The 19496-nt window shown below is 41.0% G+C and overlaps 1 protein-coding gene across 1 annotated transcript; it reads right to left on the bottom strand.

Moving 5' to 3' along the window:
- Positions 1–2935: 2935 nt before the first annotated feature.
- Positions 2936–19496, bottom strand: LOC143032224 (uncharacterized). Its single transcript, XM_076196694.1, has 5 exons — positions 18479–19496; positions 9579–9703; positions 8645–8818; positions 4993–5091; positions 2936–4534 (listed from the first exon to the last, which is right to left on the bottom strand). The coding sequence occupies exons 1-5, from the start codon at positions 19494–19496 to the stop codon at positions 4391–4393; spliced, it is 1560 nt and encodes a 519-aa protein (XP_076052809.1). The 3' UTR covers positions 2936–4390.

Genomic DNA, 19496 nt, shown 5'->3' with positions numbered 1-19496 from the left:
ACTAATCCTGGGATAATCGTCAGTGATAACATGACAGGTGCATGAAACGTTGCCGCGAGGCTATTTCATTCTTGCCAGGGGCATCTACTCGATTTTTTCATAATCCTTTTCGTACAATAGTTATTTTTTCTTGTCATTTTGGTTGCTGCTGGGCTATGTTATGTCAGGCCAAATTATTTTATCGACGTGGCATGCCCTCGGTAGGGCATGGGTTGTATGACGTTGTAGACCACCAAACTGTGAACAGGATTGACAGTGATTCATGACATCCTGTGTTGCTTATCCCATACACACACACGCACGCACATACACACGCGCGAGCGCGCGCGGTGATATGATTGTAGTGTTCAGAACAATGACAGGAGTAGATAATCGACAATGAAGCTTATGAGATATAAGAAATACAAGTGGGTATAGAGGGAAAAAAAATTGGAAGGTAAGAATTTTGTCTTTCATTATTTCCGCATGGGGGCGTAGAACATTATGGAAGAAATTTTTTAGAATCAAACCACGTGACGAATTCAAAGATGGATCAGTAGAAACACAGAGATTTGCTCTTATACTGTGCATTGCAATTAGGTAAATGCAAGTAAGTAAAAGTCACACACATACAGACAAGTACGCATACACACATTATGTTTGTACATACAAACTTACCAAGACGTAGGAGTGCAATGTGGTGAGGTACAAAGCAAGATCATATACCTCTTGGTACAAAGGTTGTATCGTCACCCAGAGGGTAGGCCGGATGTCCTGTAGTAAACCCTCAATGTATTAGTGCGTGTGTGTGTTTAAATGATGTATGCATTTACCTATCCATGATATGCAGGAAAGGAACTGCAATCATAAAGTCCTGTCTCTGTCAAAACCTAAATTTGAATTTTCGCTTATGGGCACAGCTCCTTAATTTGATGTTTCTGAAAAAAAAAAGTTTCTTGGTGTCCTTCAGTTAGTCCCCATGACCTCGTGACACTGTATCCCAAACCAGATCTTTATCAGTTTTACGTTCAATTGCTTTAACACTAATCAAGTGTGTATGTATGTGCGTGCGTGCGTGCATGCATGTCGTGTGTGCCAGTCTTTACAGGAAATGAGCTATGCTTGTGAGGTCCCTTCTCTTTTACCATCACACCTTTGTTTAAGTTCGTTTGTGTTTTTAGTTTGGATGTCTTCAGTGTCCCAAACAGTGTTTCTTGATACCTTTCAGGCTTATGGTTGTTTTCAATTTCTTCCCGTCTCAAATCATGAGATCTGACAGCAATCATATAAACTCTTTCTAATCTTTCAGTTATGACAAGTTCACTGCGACTCTTCTCTCCTCGCATGATTTAAATGCTAAGTTGGGAGAAAATGTGCATGTGTATATTTGCCTAGTTGTATTGATCTAGTTGTAGTGTACGGGGTTGGAACAATGCTCATTTGTCAAAACTTGCTTTGGTTTTTTTTATACTGTTAGCTTGGGCTATATTTTAATTTTACTCATTCCACAAGTACTTGTGTGGAAAGTTATACTTCTTGACATCTTTTAAACATTTTTTTTTATTATTGTAACCTCTTGTCGATCTTTCTGTATCAGTATATTTTCTGTCCACTTTCTCCAGTTGTGTGTGTGTGTGCGTGTGTGTGTGTGTGTTTGTGTGTGTGTTATCAAAAGGTATTTTTTACTCATAACACGGCAGATGACAAGTAAAACAAAGATGTTTACAAGGATATGTTTTGATGGTGACATTTTAATGACAGTGACAGCAATGTGTCATATACACAAATGAACGAAGTCCTAAGGTGATATTGATTAGTGATCATGAAAATTACATTTGAAAACGTGAAGAGAAGTTTATTCCAGTAAAATGGAAATCCTAGACTTGGCAAAAACGGTCAGTGTTCTGGGTTTTCCATCTTTAAAAGTATGGAATGAAAATTTGATCTCTGCTGTGAGCCAATTTATTGTTTGCTATGAGACAAAGTCATATCTATTATTCATTGGAAGGATGCGGCATTTGGTTGAATTTTGTTACCTTTTCCCGCGCATCCTCGTCAGCACATCCCTTGGTTACGTCAACATGGTGGGAACCTTTGCAGTCTTTTACGCTTGGCAAGTTTGTGCAACAGAAGCCTAGTCACTGTAGTGAAGTGGTAAAGTTTTTTCTATGCTATTCTAACTGCTCAGAACAGTGGCCTCCTTTACCGACAATATATCGGCTAACACCAGGCGACTCGAGTTGGCGGGGCGTCACCCTAATCTAGGGATTAACGTCTGCAATGGGCGGGTAGTGGGACAAAGCTGTAGAAATTTAATGTTTTTAGTCATTACATTGTACAACCAAAGGTATTACATTGCATTGGTAATGAGAGAGAATGATAAATAAATGTGGTGAAATCTTGAGATACACAAGATATGTCGGTTTGCCCCGTGATATAAAATTAAAGTGCTTGGAAGCAAATCCTGGTCTCACGTACCAAAGAGAAAGTGTTGGACCGACAAGACTGCCGGAGTAGTTCGAAGTTGTTATCCTACAAACTGGCAACAGTTGGAGTTGCAACGTAAGACGCACCCCAGTTTTCAAGGCAAGTTTCACGAAAACTGTATTCCAATATTAACTTTTTGTAAGGAGCTTTGTTACTGTGACTAAGATTTTCTTTAACAGAAATTATTGCAGTGTTGAAAATGCACTATTACACAATGGTGGTAACAAATAATACTGTGATAATACTTGGGTAACAGTAATGATACAATTCATTATTGATGGTTAACCCTTTCCGTGCAAGATGTTACTCTTCTTATATATGTGTGTATATATATATATACAATATATATATATATATATATATATATATATATATATATATATATATATATATTTTTTTTTTTCATTATGAAGAGTACCATCACTATCCCTGCGATTACAAGGACAGCAGCCCAATACTTCTTGCGAGGGATGATGGATCTCTACTCGCATCGTCTTGACAAACGATGCACAAACTCTACTACTCCGTAGTGGAGAGGAATCGTCCAGTGTCTTCTCAAAGCTTGTTTCCCCCCCAAGCTTCCACTAGACTACACACGTGTCCAGCACGTGACCTAAGACCTAAAAATTGTCTCCAAACTATAGTGTTCTTTCGAATAATGTCTGCAGTGTTCTTGATTACATCGAGTGTGTTGCAGTTGAATAGTGTTTGCTTTACTAAGTATCATGTATATACACTGTATTGTGCATTAAAGTCAAGAATTGTCGAAGTAACACGGTTGCAGTGCGAGAGATTTATGAACAGATTTGTAAGTAATTAAAACGTAAGTTCGTTGAATTAAAGCATAAATACAACACAGAAGAAACTAAATTTATGTATTCAGTGCACACATTTATATTTTCTATTTTACTGTATCGCTTGGGTAAGCTGTGTAGGAAAGTCTTTTCAATGCATATAGAAATACGATTATTCCTTCTGCCCCAGGAATTAATTTAGGTCATAGTTATTATTTAAGACAAATATGTCTTTGCAGCGGTTTTTAAGAATTTAATGAGTAAGTTATTGTCGTAACCCATTTCGTTATATTTCTTCGTTAGATATTGTAGGGATTAAATAGTCAATAATATTCAACACACATTAAAATGACCTACGGGTATATCTAGCAGCCGCCGGTCACTTGTAAGAAACTGCATCCAAACTGGTGTACTTCAAGGACCAATGTTATGTAACACTCACGTGGATTTGATATGATGAGGCATCTATGTAGACTCCAAAATAAAATAAACCATTTAACGATACAAGTCATGGGTAGGTTTGCGACATTCAGAACAGATCTCAGACTTATGTGCAACTCCTTGTGATAAACAAGAATTATCCAGACGACATAGAATCATATAATTATTAAAGTGATCCCAGTGCTTATGTTAATGGTACAATTCCAATCTTCTCATGTTAGTTTTTCACTTATTTCCATTAATTGATTTGGGCGTTACTTAGACAATATTTATCGTTACCTTTTACGCTTTTCATGCTAATCAACATTTATACTTTTTACTGTTGCTAACGCCGGCTGTAAATGATCCCATTGGGAGCAAGGAGGTAATTAAAACTCAGGGCCAGTAACCCTTCTCCTATTTTCTGTCCTCTCCGAATAATGCCTCAGAGACTAGATCCACCCTTTTAGTAAGGCAGTACACATACTGGATGTAACAAATGTTCTAAGAGATCTCGGGGTCTCTTTGTATACAGAATGGCAAAGGGTGCTTCTTGCAGACCGGGGGATGCTGTTTGAATTGTTGAGCGGTTCCTTTTGTTTACTCAAAGCTGCTCCTCCTCCCGAGCGCCGCGAGGTAACTCACAGCAGTTGTTAAAAGCATCACCTTGGGTACCATTTGAACACTGTGGGCTCCTTGGGTGGACACTTCTATGCCCAGGTGGGAATGTCCTGGGGGAGCGTGTTCATGCTACGATGATGAGCAGCTTTAGCCTGGGTCACCGCCATGTTAGCTTTCTTCCGGCTGACTTCTGTCCGTAATTGGCGTACCTCTTTCTCTGCTTGTTCTCGCAGCTGCAAGAAAAGAACGAAGCGTCAAACCACCTTCTTTCTTTACAATGGACACGAAACTCAAAATAGCATTCATCACAAGAATAAAAAAAGAAAAGAAAATAAAAGATACAAGAAAGAAAATCTGCCGCATCGGCAAGAACTTCTCGTAGAGGTCATAATAAGATGATATTTTTGTACGTGTTTTAAATTTCTATACGTTACTGAGATGGAGGTTGGTTCATTTAGCAGTCCTCAAAGTGGTTTGTCACGGGTAATTTTTTACAAAAATATATAGAGAAAGTGCGTTCGCGGCGTCCTTTTGTCAAAAACGGAAAATTAATACACGGAGCTCTATCTCCCTCGCTTTCTATTCTTCCTTATTTTCCGGGAGACACCTGATAAGTCGCGAGGACCTAGAAATTCACTTTCCTTCCTTGTGTAGATTTCCTGAGTAGACAATAAATTGCCGCATCACTCACCTTTACCTCAGCGTCTACTTTGATGTTCATGGCTTCCACTCGGCGCTTCAGATCTCCAACCTCGTGACGAAGACGAATTACAGAAATCTTGAAGTTCGCCTGGAAACATGAGCAAAGTCAACGTCGTAACACACACACACACACACACACACACACACACACACACACAGATATGAAGACGGGACCCCACGAGCATAGCTCCCCTTCCCGTAAAATACAACTAGGTAAATACAACTAGGTAAATACACACACACACACGTCAGTTGAAGTGACAACGAAGTTTGGAACTTCAAGAAAACTTCAAGTTTCATCGATCTCAACAACGAGGGAGTACCTTTGTTGTATTAGTAGGGAAGGGAAAAGCTTGTGGTGTAGTGGGAAGGTGAAGAAAAAGGAGAAGGGGAGGGATTACTGAGGAAAATGGAAGGAAATGAGGAAGGGGACGAAGGGGCCCAGGAAGTCAGACGGCATGTCAACAAGAGAGGGGCACACGACAGTGGTGATGTCGAAGAGATTAGTAAGAATGTAAAAAATAGAAATATAGATAAGAGGAGCGCAATGGAAGGTGAAGATAATTATTTCCATGGATTTAATGAGGGAGGAAATGACAATCTCCCCCGATAGTAAATCTAGAGGAGAAACTAAAAGAAATGGACGAAACATGGGAGGTTAGGTTAAACCAATTAACTCTAGTTACCCAAAGAGTTGATAAACTGGAAGAATTAAAGAAAGAGAATCAAACCTAGCTAAAGAAATAGAAGAATTAAAAAGATAGTTAAGAGAAGTAAAGGAAGAGAAAGAGGAATTAAAGAGGAATAATAAAGAGAACAAAGACTCCATAGCAAAAGAGGTAAGTGGTTGGAAAAAAGTATAAGAGAACATACATACATATACCAAGGCTTTTTCCCCCTTACAAGGGAGGTAGCCAAAAAGGGAAAGGCATAAAAACACTCCCACCCATTTCATCCCTAAATACACTCCACACCCCTCCCACCCTTCCTCTCATCTGAGCACCTCCTGGATGACGGGTCATCCCTGCACCCTGCCCACCACCCTGGGTCAGAAGCAGTGTCGCAAGACACAGTACATCCACAGCGAGGCCGCTTCATTTAATCGGCGACCCCCCCTCTCCGTCCCCCTTTGCATATAAAGCGAGGACGGGGAGAAATCCCTTCGGGCTGCGTCAAAATTTACTCACACATACTACCCCACCCCCCACTTCCCCGCCCATTTCTCCTCATGCAGTCACAACATCATCCATATACAACCATTCTCCACTCACCTCTGTCTTCCGTCCTCTCCCTTCCTTCCTCAACAGACATTCCCCTCTTCCCCAAAGCCCCCTTCACCCCATCCATCCACCTCATCCTAGGACGTCCCCTCATGTTCACTCCCTCCACATCTGCCTTCCATACCTCTTTTACTAGTCTTTCTTCACTCATTCTTTCCATGTGTCCAAACCATCCTAATATTCTTTCATCAACCCTATCTCCCAAATCCTTTTTCACCCCTGTTCTCCTCCTCACCTCCTCATTTCTCACTCTATCTAGCCTAGTAACCCCCACCATACTTCTCAGACACCTCATCTCAAACACATTTAAACTCCTTTCCTCTCTTATGTTCCATGTTTCTGCCCCATACAGGAAGAGGAGGCGAATCAAGTAGGGAAGAAAAGGTAAAAGGTACAGATGGAGAGTTGATAATGGAAGAAATGGCAGTGAGGGGAAGATGGGCAGAATATTTTAGGGAGTTGCTGAATGTGAAGGAGGATAGGGAAGGAAAGATAGCTGCAGTGGGAAATGCGAAGAAAATGAGAGTGATGAGTGAGGAGAATGGAGGAGAAATAAGGAAGGATGAGGTGAAGGCAGCTGTAAAGATGATGAAAGCAGGTAAGGCACCTGGTCTGGATGGGTGTCATGCAGAATGTCTGAAAAAGGGAGGTGCAGTGATGGTGGACTGGTTGGTGAGGTTATTTAATGTTTGCTGGAGAGAGGGTAGAGTACCGGAGGACTGGAGTAGTGCCTGTATAGTTCCTCTTTACAAGGGAAAAGGGGACAAGTGTGAATGTAGTAATTTCAGAGGGATTAGCCTGTTGAGTGTAGTAGGGAAGGCTTATGGGAGGATCTTAATTGAGAGGATTAGGAGAGGAACAGAGGGAGTAATTGGTGAGGAACAGTGTGGATTTAGGACGGGTAGAGGTTGTGTAGATCAGATCTTTGTGGTAAGACAGATATGTGAGAAAGCTATAGGAAAGGGGAAGGATGTTTTTTGGGCTTTCATGGATCTGGAAAAGGCTTATGATAGGGTAGACAGAAAGGCACTGTGGGAGGTTATGCAGATTTATGGGATAGGAGGAAAGCTTTTGGGAGCTGTCAAGAGTTTTTATGAGAGTAGTAGAGCATGTGTTAGGATTAGAAATGGAGAGAGTGAGTGGTTTGAAGTAAAGGTGGGACTTCGTCAAGGATGCGTTATGTCGCCCTGGCTGTTCAACTTATACATGGATGGGGTGGTGCGAGAGGTGAATGCTAGGGTAGTGAGTCAGGGATTGGAGATGGTTAAAGAAAATGGAGAAAAGTGGGAGGTGAGCCAGCTGTTGTTTGCGGACGACACTGCGCTTGTGGCAGGGTCAGAGGAGGGATTGAGGAAGCTGGTGGCAGAGTTTGGGAGAGTATGTGATAGAAGAAAGCTAAAGATAAATGTGGGTAAAAGTAAGGTGATGAGATGTACAAGGGGTGAAAGTGGCAGTAGACTGGAAGTGAACATTAAGGGAGAGCGACTGGAGGAAGTGGATAGTTTTAGATACTTGGGTGCAAGTGTAGCAGGAAAAGGTGGAGTGAAGGTGGAGGTAGAATGTAGATTGAGAGAAGCGAGTAAATGCCTTGGTGGTTTAAAGAGTGTAATGAGGAATAGACATTTGGGAATGGATGCGAAGAGGAGACTGTATGAAGGAGTGATTGTGCCAACAGCACTGTATAAGAGAACAATAAAATTTAATTTAGAGATATAATGGAACAGCAGATGAAAGAACAAACTAAGGACACAGTTATTAAAGTGATGAGGAAGAAGGAGAATATAGTAAGAGACTTAGCGGATAAAAAGAAATGTATAATTATATTAGGGATGGAAGAGAAGTATAATCCAAATAGGATTACAAGAATAAAGGAGGAAAAGGAAAAAGTAAATAAGATATTAGAAGTAGTTCAAGAAGATGAACCAGAAACAGGGAAACAAATAGAAGAAATATAGACTAGGGAAATACAATACAGATAAGACCAGACCAATTAAGGTTAAATTCAGGTCACAAACGACAGCAGAGAATATCTTAGCAAAAACAGGGAAACTAGCAGACAGTGATAAATATAAACAGGTAGGGATAAAACGAGAAATGAATAAAGAGGAGAGAGAGGATAAGAAAACAAAAAGACTAGAAGCTAAGGGGGAAAAAAACGAGAAAAGAACAGAGTCAGAAAAAGAGAAATTCTATGGAGAGTAGTGAATATGAAAGTGAGGAAATGGTTCATAGCAGAGAAAAACAGAAGGGAAACAGAAAACGCGAGCTACCAATAATACATTTTTTCCCTCCCATACACACCAGGAGATCTCCCTCCCTGTCTTCTTTTGTGCCTGCACTCTTGCTTGCTTGCTCGCTTACCTTCCTCGAGGGTTCATCCTTGACACCAGTGACGAGTGGCTCCCTCCTCATCATGGTACCGATGACCCTCCGGTGGACTGAGTCGAGGTCGTTGCGAAGCGAGGACTGCTCCTCCTCTAGTTGGTTGCCCACCTTCTTCGCCTCCTTCCAGGACGCGTACCAGTAGGATCGCCGCTGTTGGAAGAGAGAGGTGCAAAAATTATGTTCAGTAATGTATCAAACAATCAGACCCGACCGTCGTGTAGATTTGAATTCGGGTCCCTGTGGTGCTGAATCCCAAGCGTTACTAATTTGCCACTCAGATCTGGGTAGCGAGGTGGTAACGCATGGGAGATAAACTCAGAGGGATCAGAGTCCAAAGCTGCGTGACAACCGGGCCAATTTGTTTGAATTACATCGCTGTTTTCTGAGAATTGTTTCATAATGTTCAGGTAAGTTCAAGCCCATTTACGGGAGTGCGTTTCCATCGTGAGAAGGGTGTGGGCGAATCTGGACAGGTAACAGATACTTGAACATCGTAACATTTTCAATAGGCAGGTACTACAATTGTGCCATACCCTCCATACTGTACCCCAGACTCCTAAATACTCTACAGTGTATTTTCTATTGACTATCGGCCTTCAGCACCTCTCTCTTTGTGGGGGTTGCCAGACTTGGCTGTCTATTACCACATTAACTATGACTCTCCAGACGGTCTTATTCACTACTCACCCACCTCATTCCGCCACGAAAGCACAATCAACAGAATCTTAAAAAAAAAATCTATATGTACCACACAATACACTCGGATTCCAAGAATTTTCATTTTCCCTGTGGTGTTCAGTATATATATATATGTGTGTGTATATATATATATATATATATATATATATATATATATATACACACACATATATATATATATATATACAGTATATATGTTGTTTTTTTTCACCTTTTCTTTTGCAGCAGCGATGAGTTCGTGCAACTGGCGAGCCTTGGCGAACAGCAACTGACGAAGGTTCTCTGCCTCGGCCTTTTCCTGCAGCACACCTTCCAGAACAGACGAAGCATTCTCTTCTACAAGAACATAGAAAGAATACGTTTTGTGAAAAAAAAAATAATAATAATAATAAATAAAAATAAAATCCAGAAATGAGGAATCAAGCAACAGCTGTCGTGGGGTCGGCGAGCAACTTAAAACTATCGTATACTAGATTTATTGTACAAGGCTGTATGTGTGTAGGTGTGTGTAGATGTGTGTGTGTATTAAATTAATTTTCCTTCTATAGAATTCAAACGCCTTTTACAAAAATATGGATCTGTATAATAGTGTGAAATATAGATGTGAAAATTGTGATCAATCTTACATCGATAGAATCATTATTGAATCTAGTTCTATAAAGCATACAATTAATGATCATTTGGATTTAAATATAAGAATGTACGAAATGAATACATTCATTGTTGGCATACACCCACACATATACGCTTATATATGTGTGTGAAGATCTGGAGTCTAAGATCCATGTTGAAGGGGAGAAGCGTAAACGCCAGATTCAGAGTGGGAGGTTTAATGCCCGACGTTTCGGTCCTAGTCCTAGGACCGTCTTCAGGGGTGTGATGAGGTACAGTGATCAAAGAGCTTATTATATTGGCCGCTGCTGGAACTGGGAGATGTAGCCCACGCTGCCAAAGCTACCAAGGACTCCCCCTCCTCCTCCAGTTGCTACGAGAACCAGACAACTGGTCACAACCTTACACAGACAATTGTACACAATGGATCTTACATACATAAGCAGTTGTCTGTGCAAGGTTGATCAATTGTTTGACGTGGATGAACATAAAGCGTATGCCTATGTGTATAGAAGGTTGAGTTGATTACAAAGGATTACAATTGCGGAGCATACCGAAAGGAGACCTTTTGGTCCATAACTAGGTCGGATGCGAAAAAAATACAATAATGATAAATAAATAAAAATTATAATAATATAAATAATAATAAATAAAATAAGTAAATCAATAGGTATATTTAAATAATAAATAGTAAATAAAAAATAAAATGACAAATAACTAATAATAAATTAAAATCAAGCAAATAATAAATAAACAGACAAATAATAACAAACAATATAAGATAAATGGCAGTCATTACACCATTTTGCTTAGGTGTTTGTCTAAATGAATCTTAAAGCTTCGAATTGAACTACATTGCACTGCGTCTGCAAGAAGTTAATTCAATTCATTAACTACACGGTTGGCGAAGTTGTTTCTATCCACTTCCAAATTAAGTTTATTTCCTGAGAGTTTGAGACCATTATTTCTTGTCGGATTCTCATTCAGTGTGAAAATTTTGTCACTTTTGATCTCAATTCCCTTTAGAATCTTAAAGACATGTATCAAGTCACCTCTGAGTCTACGCTTTTTTAGGGAAAACAGATTCGTATGTTTTAGTCAATTTTCGTTTGGTTTGTTTTTTATATTGAGAATCAGTTTTATGGCTCGCCGTTATACTTTTCCCAATCTGTCAATGTCTTTAATGAGATTCGGTGACCGTACGGAAACAGCATATTCCAAATGTGGACGAACTAATGATTTATATAGCTTGTGAATGAGAAATGGACAAATCAAAAGATCGCGCAATCAATCCTAGAATCTTATTTGTTTTCTCAGAGGATGAAATACACTGTTTATATGATTTGAGATCGTTACTGATAATTACGCTGAGATCCTTTTCACCATCCACTTTTGTTAACGAATTTCCAAATCACTTGTAATCGTACTTACTGTCATTTTTACCTATGTGCATTACCTTGCATTTACTTGTGTTAAATGTCATTAGCCACTTTTCAGAGCATTGCTGCAATTTATCTAACTTTTTGAATATCTAATTGGTTTAAGTGATCATTTGCCATTCCGCACAGTTTTGTATCACCAGCAAATTTGGAGACAATAGATTTTAGTCCGTGGTGTATATCATTTATGAATAGAAGTGGTCCAAGAACGGAACCATGAAAAACTCCACTCGTAACATTTTTCCATCTAGAAGTTTTTCCATTTAAAACAACGCTCTGTTTTCGATTATTCAACCAATTACTAGTTCAACGTAATAGGCTACTACTTATTCCGTGTGAAGCTAATTTTGTAAGTAGTCTTTCGTGGGGGATGGTATCAAAAGCTTTTGCAAAGTCTAGATATATTAACCCCTTTCTTTGACCTCAGCATCCATCAGCATTCATCCAAACACAAGTCAAATATTCACGGGGAACCAGCCTATCCGTGATCCTACAACCTCTTCTTATCCTTTGACCGTCCTCACACCACAAAGGACGTCGCTTGTCAGGAGGCGATGAGTAGCTGCGAACGAAGTTGTCACCTTTGCCCTATCCGCTTTAGGGCCTACTGGGCCAGGTAACAGTCACTGTTGGGAATCGGAAAGGAGTGCGGGATTCGAACTCACAACTAAGCGAATGCGAGACCAACACGCTTCCGATAACGCCATCACCACTTCACCCAGAAACCGCTCTATAAATATCCCACTACATTACTCAAAACCTCCCCTTTGACAAGTTGGACGTCAGCCTTGTCTTTAACTCCCCCAACACCATTTGAAGCAGTCTGATACGCCACTCCCCCTTCCAGTCCCTATCCTCACTATCATTAAGGTTCTGTGTTTTCCCAGCAAATATGGGCTGCCAAACCCCAAAACAAATGGCGAGATCCCCAGGCAAAAGGAGGGGACGATCAGGTCAAGCTCATGCAGATTTGGTACATGTGTTGTTTCTTGATAACTTATTGTTTTAAACGAAATTCTTATCGGGTATTGCACATATCCTTTTATATAGATTTCCTTGAAATTAGTTATTTCTTTTAAGGTATCAATGTCCATTTAATCTTTCTTTATTCCTTCTTTTGTGAGTATATATTCTTATGTCTCTCCTACTGCTGGCGAACAATTTTAATGTTTGTGTTCTTCCCACTCCACTTCCCACTCCGTTTAATTTAAAAGTAATAAAAGTAGTGGTAATAGTAACAAAGATAACAATAACAACACGAAAATAACAACAACAACAGCATAACAACAATAATAGTGCTACTACTACTAATAATAATAAAATTATAATGATGATGATAATAGTAATAACAAATATGATAATTGTTGCAAGGTGATTGAAAGGAAGAGTAAATCCTTTGGATGTCTAGCGTGCACATGCGCGCACGCACGCATGTGCTGTGAGAGTGAACTCCGACATCTTCAGCCAACTCTCAAGGGACCCTCTATTGTGCTCAGATCTGTCTCCCAAGGGACGCTCCATTTTCATCGGATCTGATAGTGACCAGAGAAGCCAGGTGCTTCGGACTACGCCCAAACACTTGGGGAAACAATAGATCAACATGCGTGAACACTTTATTTCTTTATCACATATTTATTTTATGCTCTCCATCTTTCGTAAATATTATGTAAATATCCCATGCATGGATACTGAGAGTCCAGACTCAGTCCATGCATTGTAAATTGTAGATATAGGAGAAAATAAAGTATTGTTATTTGTTTTCCTGTTGGTATCATCATAGGTTTAACATTGATGAAGCAACATAACATAGTCATTTACCTGCTCAAAATGGTATCATTTATGCAAATAATTTCCTCCCTGCGCCAGCTGCTAGCACAGATTTCTCCACCACCTTCATACAAAAGAGTTTCCAGTGTTCCACCCAAACCATTCCCCAGGACTCTAACTCTCCTACTTCATTGACAGCTGTTGACATTATTTACAAACGTAACAGAGGCACTAACTCCTCCCGCATGTCCAAATCAGCAAAACTCAGGACAAAACACCCATTAAATAACGTTTATTTTTACATTGTTAATGGCCTCAACCACAGCCCTCACCTCGAAGCTCTCCCTTAAATTCTCTGGACCTTATCGTATCATTAGACATGAGTCAAAGTACAAAGTCAAAGCACTAAGGTTGCACGATCTCACAGAGACCGTCCTACCCAAAGATAAGAAATATACTCTTATGAAGTTGTCGCTCGATTTCAAAGTAGCGGGTGAGGGGAACTGGAAGTTTTGGTGGAGAGAATTGATGATCCTCTATTGCTGGGGTAGTGTGAGCTTGTCAATGGATATTCTCTATGTCGAGGCCACGGAGGACTTTTAATATGATCTTTGTGCAGGACGGTCTCTGTAAGATCGTGCAACCTGAGTGTTTTGACTTTGTTCTCTGACTCATATCCAATTATACGATAGGGTCAAGACAATTTAGGGGAGAGCTTCTAGGTGGAGGTGTGATTGAGGGTGTAAACAAAGTTCAAAGGTACAAGCTCTAGTTGATTTGTTATGCAGACGGACCATTTTGTCCTTAGATAAAGAGTATTATGGATTCTTTTGAAAATATTATTGAAATTTGTTACGTTGACCTTGACATAATAATTGAAATTGTAAATAGGAGGTAATTCTGAAACAAGAAGGTCATATAGGAGCCTTTTGTCCGAGCCAAAGAGGATAAAATGAGGTGATTTCGATATTGACCTGTTTGTAACCATTACTAACCTTGTCACCTACCACGCACGTGATCCACATGCTTGCGACATAGCACTCCCTCCACTTTTCGCTGATTTCGCTTTCCCAGACCTCAGCAACCTAACGCAGCAGATTTCAGACAAACAAGATATCGCTACACGAAGATACCTAATGTCACCAGAGAAACCCATTGAACCCCCTTTATTATACCTGCCCCTATTATATTACCCATAAGCTAACATATATATATCTAATCATACCCACCAACCATACGACTAACCCCCATAGGTAGAAACTAACACAATATTTAATTGTACAATACTAACACCTTCACTTACGACAGCCCACTAACTCCCTATATTACGCGACGATAATGTAACCAAGACAGGAGAGCTGGGCAGGTCAAGAGCCTGCCAGCCAGAGCTGGCCAGGTCGAGTGCCTACTAGACACAGGTAAGACCGAGGTCAAGGCCCGGAACTTACTCTATTTTGCCCAAAGGGCCTATTGATAATTTGTTGTTAAACACCCAGATTTATTGTTAATAAACAGAAAAACTTCGGTTTTGGAGTTTATCTTGCCCGCATTAAGTCTATCTTATGTAACCACAACAATAATCTGAGGTTACACTGTTAATGGAACTATTTATGAAAGCTTGAATCAGGGGTACATGTTCATTCCAAGAAGGGTGAAGATCAGAACAAGATGTCGAAGAACATTGAGAACCTTTCTGTTCTGGCGTTCAACTGAGCCATTTGAACTAGGGTAATGAGCAAAAATGTTGCATTTGGTGATTTGAAAGTGATTGCACATGTGCGAAAGAATTTCATCGTTGAATTCAGTCCCGTTGTCAGAAATCAGATTTTTGGGTGTAGTGAAAGGGCATATGAGTTTCTCAAAAAGGGGTTTTGTTACGTGTTGTGATGTCTTTTCTGGTGGTGGTGGTGGGGGGGGATACAGAATCGTGAAAAATGGATCGACACAGATAAATAGGTATTGGTTTCCGCTGTGTGTAAGTGGTATCTTAAGGAGATCAACAGCGACTGTGTCGAATGGTTTACAAGGGATAGGGTAAATTAGAAATGGAAGATGACCGCTGTGAGTCGCACAAGGGTGACAAACATCAATGTGGGAGTGTATATCCTTCCTCATGGTTAACCAGAAGTAGTGCAATCTGGTTTTGTAAGGCATTTCTCCTTGCCAGGGTGTGCAGCAATGGGGGAATCGTGTAGAAGTTTTAGAACTTCTGGAATGAGGTTTGAAGGGACTACGAGATGAAACACTGACCGGTTCGGTTCATGTTTGATCGTTAGTGTTTATTTGTGATAGAGTATGTAATCAACTAACGATATTGGGAGAGAATTTTCTGTGTCAGTTGTGTCTGCAGATTCGAGGAAGTATATAACACGTTTCCAAAGAGGGTCTGATCTCTGCGCTGCGGCTACGCGCGCTTGTGTAAGAGTTACTGAAATTGGGTTTTGAGTGATGGTCGCGATATGGCGACTGAGAGCGTCTGCAACTAGGTTTGCTTTTCCTTGAATAAAATGAAAGGTGGGCATGAACTCTTGTATGATGAGGAACCAGCGGGCAAGATTTCCTGAAAGATTCTTGCCTTTGAAGAGGTGTAATATTGGTTGATGGTCTGTGTAGATGTGTATGTCATAACCAAGAATTATCTCTTTTGAAGTGTTTGAGTGCGTATATAAAAGCGAAAGCTTCTATGTCTGTGACTAAGTAATTTTGTTTGTGCTTATTGAGTGTGCGGCTAGCATAGGCAATTGGTCTGAGTTTTGTGCCGTGTTGTTGCTTGAGGACTGAGCTAAGTTCGGTGTAGTACGCATCTGTGTATATTGTGAAAGGAAAATTATGGCTTGGGAAGTCAAGGACAGGTGCCGTGGTTAAGGCTTTATCTAAGTAATTAAAGGGTTTCTCTTGGTCAAGTGTCCAAGTGAAGGGGGTGTCCTTCTTAAATAGTGAAGTTAATGGTGTTACTATACCAACTTAACCTGGAATGTAACGTCTGTAAAATCCTAATAGACCAAGGAATGAGTGTATATGTTCAACAGAAGTAGGGCGTGGAAAATAAATGACTGCCTTGACCTTGTCCTGCGAGTTTAAAATTCCTTGTGAGTTAAGGACATGCCATAGGAAGCATATTTCTTTCTGAAGGAAGGAGCACTTCTTAATATTCTGTAGTCATAGAAAATATGTGTTACGTGAATGTCTTGGAGGAGATTTGTTACGTGAATGCATTGAAGGAGATGTATTACGTGAATGCCTTGGCAGATATGTATTACGTGAATGCCTTGAGGGAGAGTGATATGGAGGGTTTGGTCTGTGCTGCTTCCGCACTAAAACCGCACGGAAACGATCACTCGTGTGAAAACACGTATCGTAATAATCGCAGTGTCGGTTTGGTTGTGAAGGGTTTCTGTGATAACACGTGTTTACGAGGTGTCCTGGTTTGTGGCATTATGTACAAACCATTTATGTTCTTGAAGGAGAGCGTTGGCGTGAGCGATGTCGAATGCGAGATGTATATCTTGATCTTGTATTATGTGAGCCGCGTGACTTGGGCTATTGTGTGGTTGACCAAGTGTCCTGGTGAGGCCAAGAAGCGCCTGGCCCTTCTGACCACTGTCAGATCCTGAGCACAATGGCGGGTCCCTTGGGAGTTGTCTGAAGACGTCGGACGTTCCCTCTCGCACCAAATGCGTGCGTGTGCGCGTGTGTATGCTAGACATCTAAAGGATTGACTCTTGACTTCAATCATCTTGCAACATAACAATAACAATGATAATAACAATGACAATAATAATAATAATGATACTGATATTAATATTAATATTAATATTAATAATAATAATAATAATTATTATTATTATTATACTAACAATACATACATACATATATCAAAGGCTTTTTCCCCCTTACACGGGGGGTAGCAAAAAAAAAAAAAAAAAAAAAAAAAAAAAAAAAAAAAAAAAAAAAAAGAAAAAAAAAGGCATAGAAACCACTCCCACCCATTCCATCCCCTACATATTCCAATCCCCTCCACCCTCCTCCCTCCCTCTCATCTTGGCACCTCCTGGATGACGGATCATCCCTGCATCCTGTCCACTGCCCTGGGTCAGAAGCAGTGTCGCAAGACACAGCACATCCACAGCAAGGCCGCTTCATTAATTCAGCGACCCCCCCCCCTCTTCGTCCCCTCATGAAGAAAAGGAGAAGAAGGGGAGAAATCCCTTCGGCCTGCGTCAAATTATTTCTCATACATACTTACTCACCCCCCATCCCCCACCCACTCCCCCTCATGCATCACAGCATCATCTATACACAACCCCTCTCCATTCACCACTATCTTCTGTCCTCTCCCGTCCTTCCTCAACAGACATTCCCCTCTTTTGTAATGCCCCTTTTACCCCATCCATCCATCTCATCCTAGGACGCCCCCTCATATTCACTCCTTCCACCTCCGCCTTCCACACCTCTTACTAATCTTTCTTCACTCATTCTTTCCATGTGTCCAAACCATCCTAATACTCTTTCATCAACCCTATCTCCCAACTCCCTTTCCACCCCTGTTCTCCTCCTCACCTCCTCATTTCTCACTCTATCTAGCCTGGTAACCCCTATCATACTTCTCAGACATTTCATCTCAAACACATTCAAACTCCTTCTCTCTTCCTCTCTCATGTTCCATGTTTCTACCCCATACAGTGCTGTCGGCACAATCACTCCTTCACATAACCTTCTCTTAGCATCCATTTCCAGATGTCTATTTATTATTATACTTTTTAATCCACCAAGGCATTTACCTGCTTCTCTCAATCTACATTCTACCTTCACCCCCACTCCTCCCTTTCCTGCCACATTTGCACCCAAGTATCTAAAACTATCCACTTCCTCCAGTCTCTCTCCCTTAATGCTCACTTCCAGCCTGCTGTCACTCTCTTCACTTGTACATCTCATCACCTTACTTTTACCCACATTTATCTTCAGCTTCCTTCTTTCACACACCTTCTCAAACTCTGTCACTAACTTCCTCAATCCCTCCTCTGATCCTGCTACAAGTGCAGTGTCATCAGCAAACAACAACTGGCTTATTTCCCACTTTTCTCCATTTTCTTTAACCATTATATTGATTATAATAATTATGATAATGCTATTAATGATAATAATAATAACAATAATGATATTAATAATTTTTTGATTATAATAATAATAATAACAACAACAACAATAATAATAATAATAATAATAATAATAATGATAACAACAACAACAACAACAATAATGTTAATAATAAAACACTGCAGCTTAGACTTACGTGTAGGTAGTGTTAGGTGGGAGCTCCTGGTCCGGCTTCGGGTGTCTCGACTGCTACCGACTTCGTTGGCCCACTTTCCTCTCCCTCTTCCTTCTCCGCTGGGATTCTCCCCATTCTCCTCAAAATCACCGAAATCCTTCTCGCCCAAGCCGTCTCCTCCTCCGTCGTCAGCGAATCTTGTGCCCGTCTGCATCACCCCGATGTTGTAGTCGCCGGTTTTACCGTTGTCCCGGACGCCGTCCTTCTCCTCCTCCTTCTGCTGGACCCGAAGAGCACCGCCGACTTCCAAGTCATGACCTTCGTTAGTATCGCTTTGTTTTCCGCTACCTTTTCCTATGTCTCCTCCTCCTTTCTCTCCTTCTCTCCCTTCTACTCTTCCTCCTCGTCCTCCTATTCCTCTTTCTTCTCCTTTGTCTCTACCTTCTCCTTCTACTCCTTCTCCCCCTTCATTTCCTCTCCTTTTCCGACCTCCTTCTGTTCCTCCTCCTCTACCTCTCCCTGCTCCTTTCCCTCCTCGTTCACTCTTTCCTCTACCTCCTTGACCATCTCTCCCCTCTTTGTCGCCTTGCCGCTTTCTGTCGCCGTCCTCCTCTCTGCCTACTTTCGAACCACCATCCCTGGTGTCGATAAGCCCACCGTCTTCAGTGTCACTCTCGTTTCTATTCACCGGGCTGAGCTCAATGTCGTACGTAATTTCCAACTCTTGTGTATGGATAGACCGCGGACGACTGATCTTCCAGTAGCCGTTCTCTTCAACACCATCACCATCGCTCTCGTTCCTGTCACCGCCATCTCCGGCAGTCCCGAAAGATCTGCCGTCAGCATGTCCCCTGGTTCCACTGCGGATGATTTGGCCAGCGTCGTCTACTGACTCGCCTCTGAATCCGTTGTCGTTGGTCCGCACGGTATTCCCTCGCCCACTCCCACTGTCCTTTTCGGTGCTCCACGACTGCGCCGGTCCTGTAGTTTCTGCAAAAGGTGTAAAGGGGTGAAAGGATCTGCATATGCAAACACTCAT

Source organism: Oratosquilla oratoria, chromosome 13 (genome assembly GCF_046742065.1).
Source record: "Oratosquilla oratoria isolate Oo_2021 chromosome 13, ASM4674206v1, whole genome shotgun sequence".
In the NCBI taxonomy this organism is placed as follows: domain Eukaryota; kingdom Metazoa; phylum Arthropoda; class Malacostraca; order Stomatopoda; family Squillidae; genus Oratosquilla; species Oratosquilla oratoria.
The sequence above is the reverse complement of the archived record's forward strand: the minus strand, read 5'-3'. Positions and strand labels throughout refer to the sequence as shown.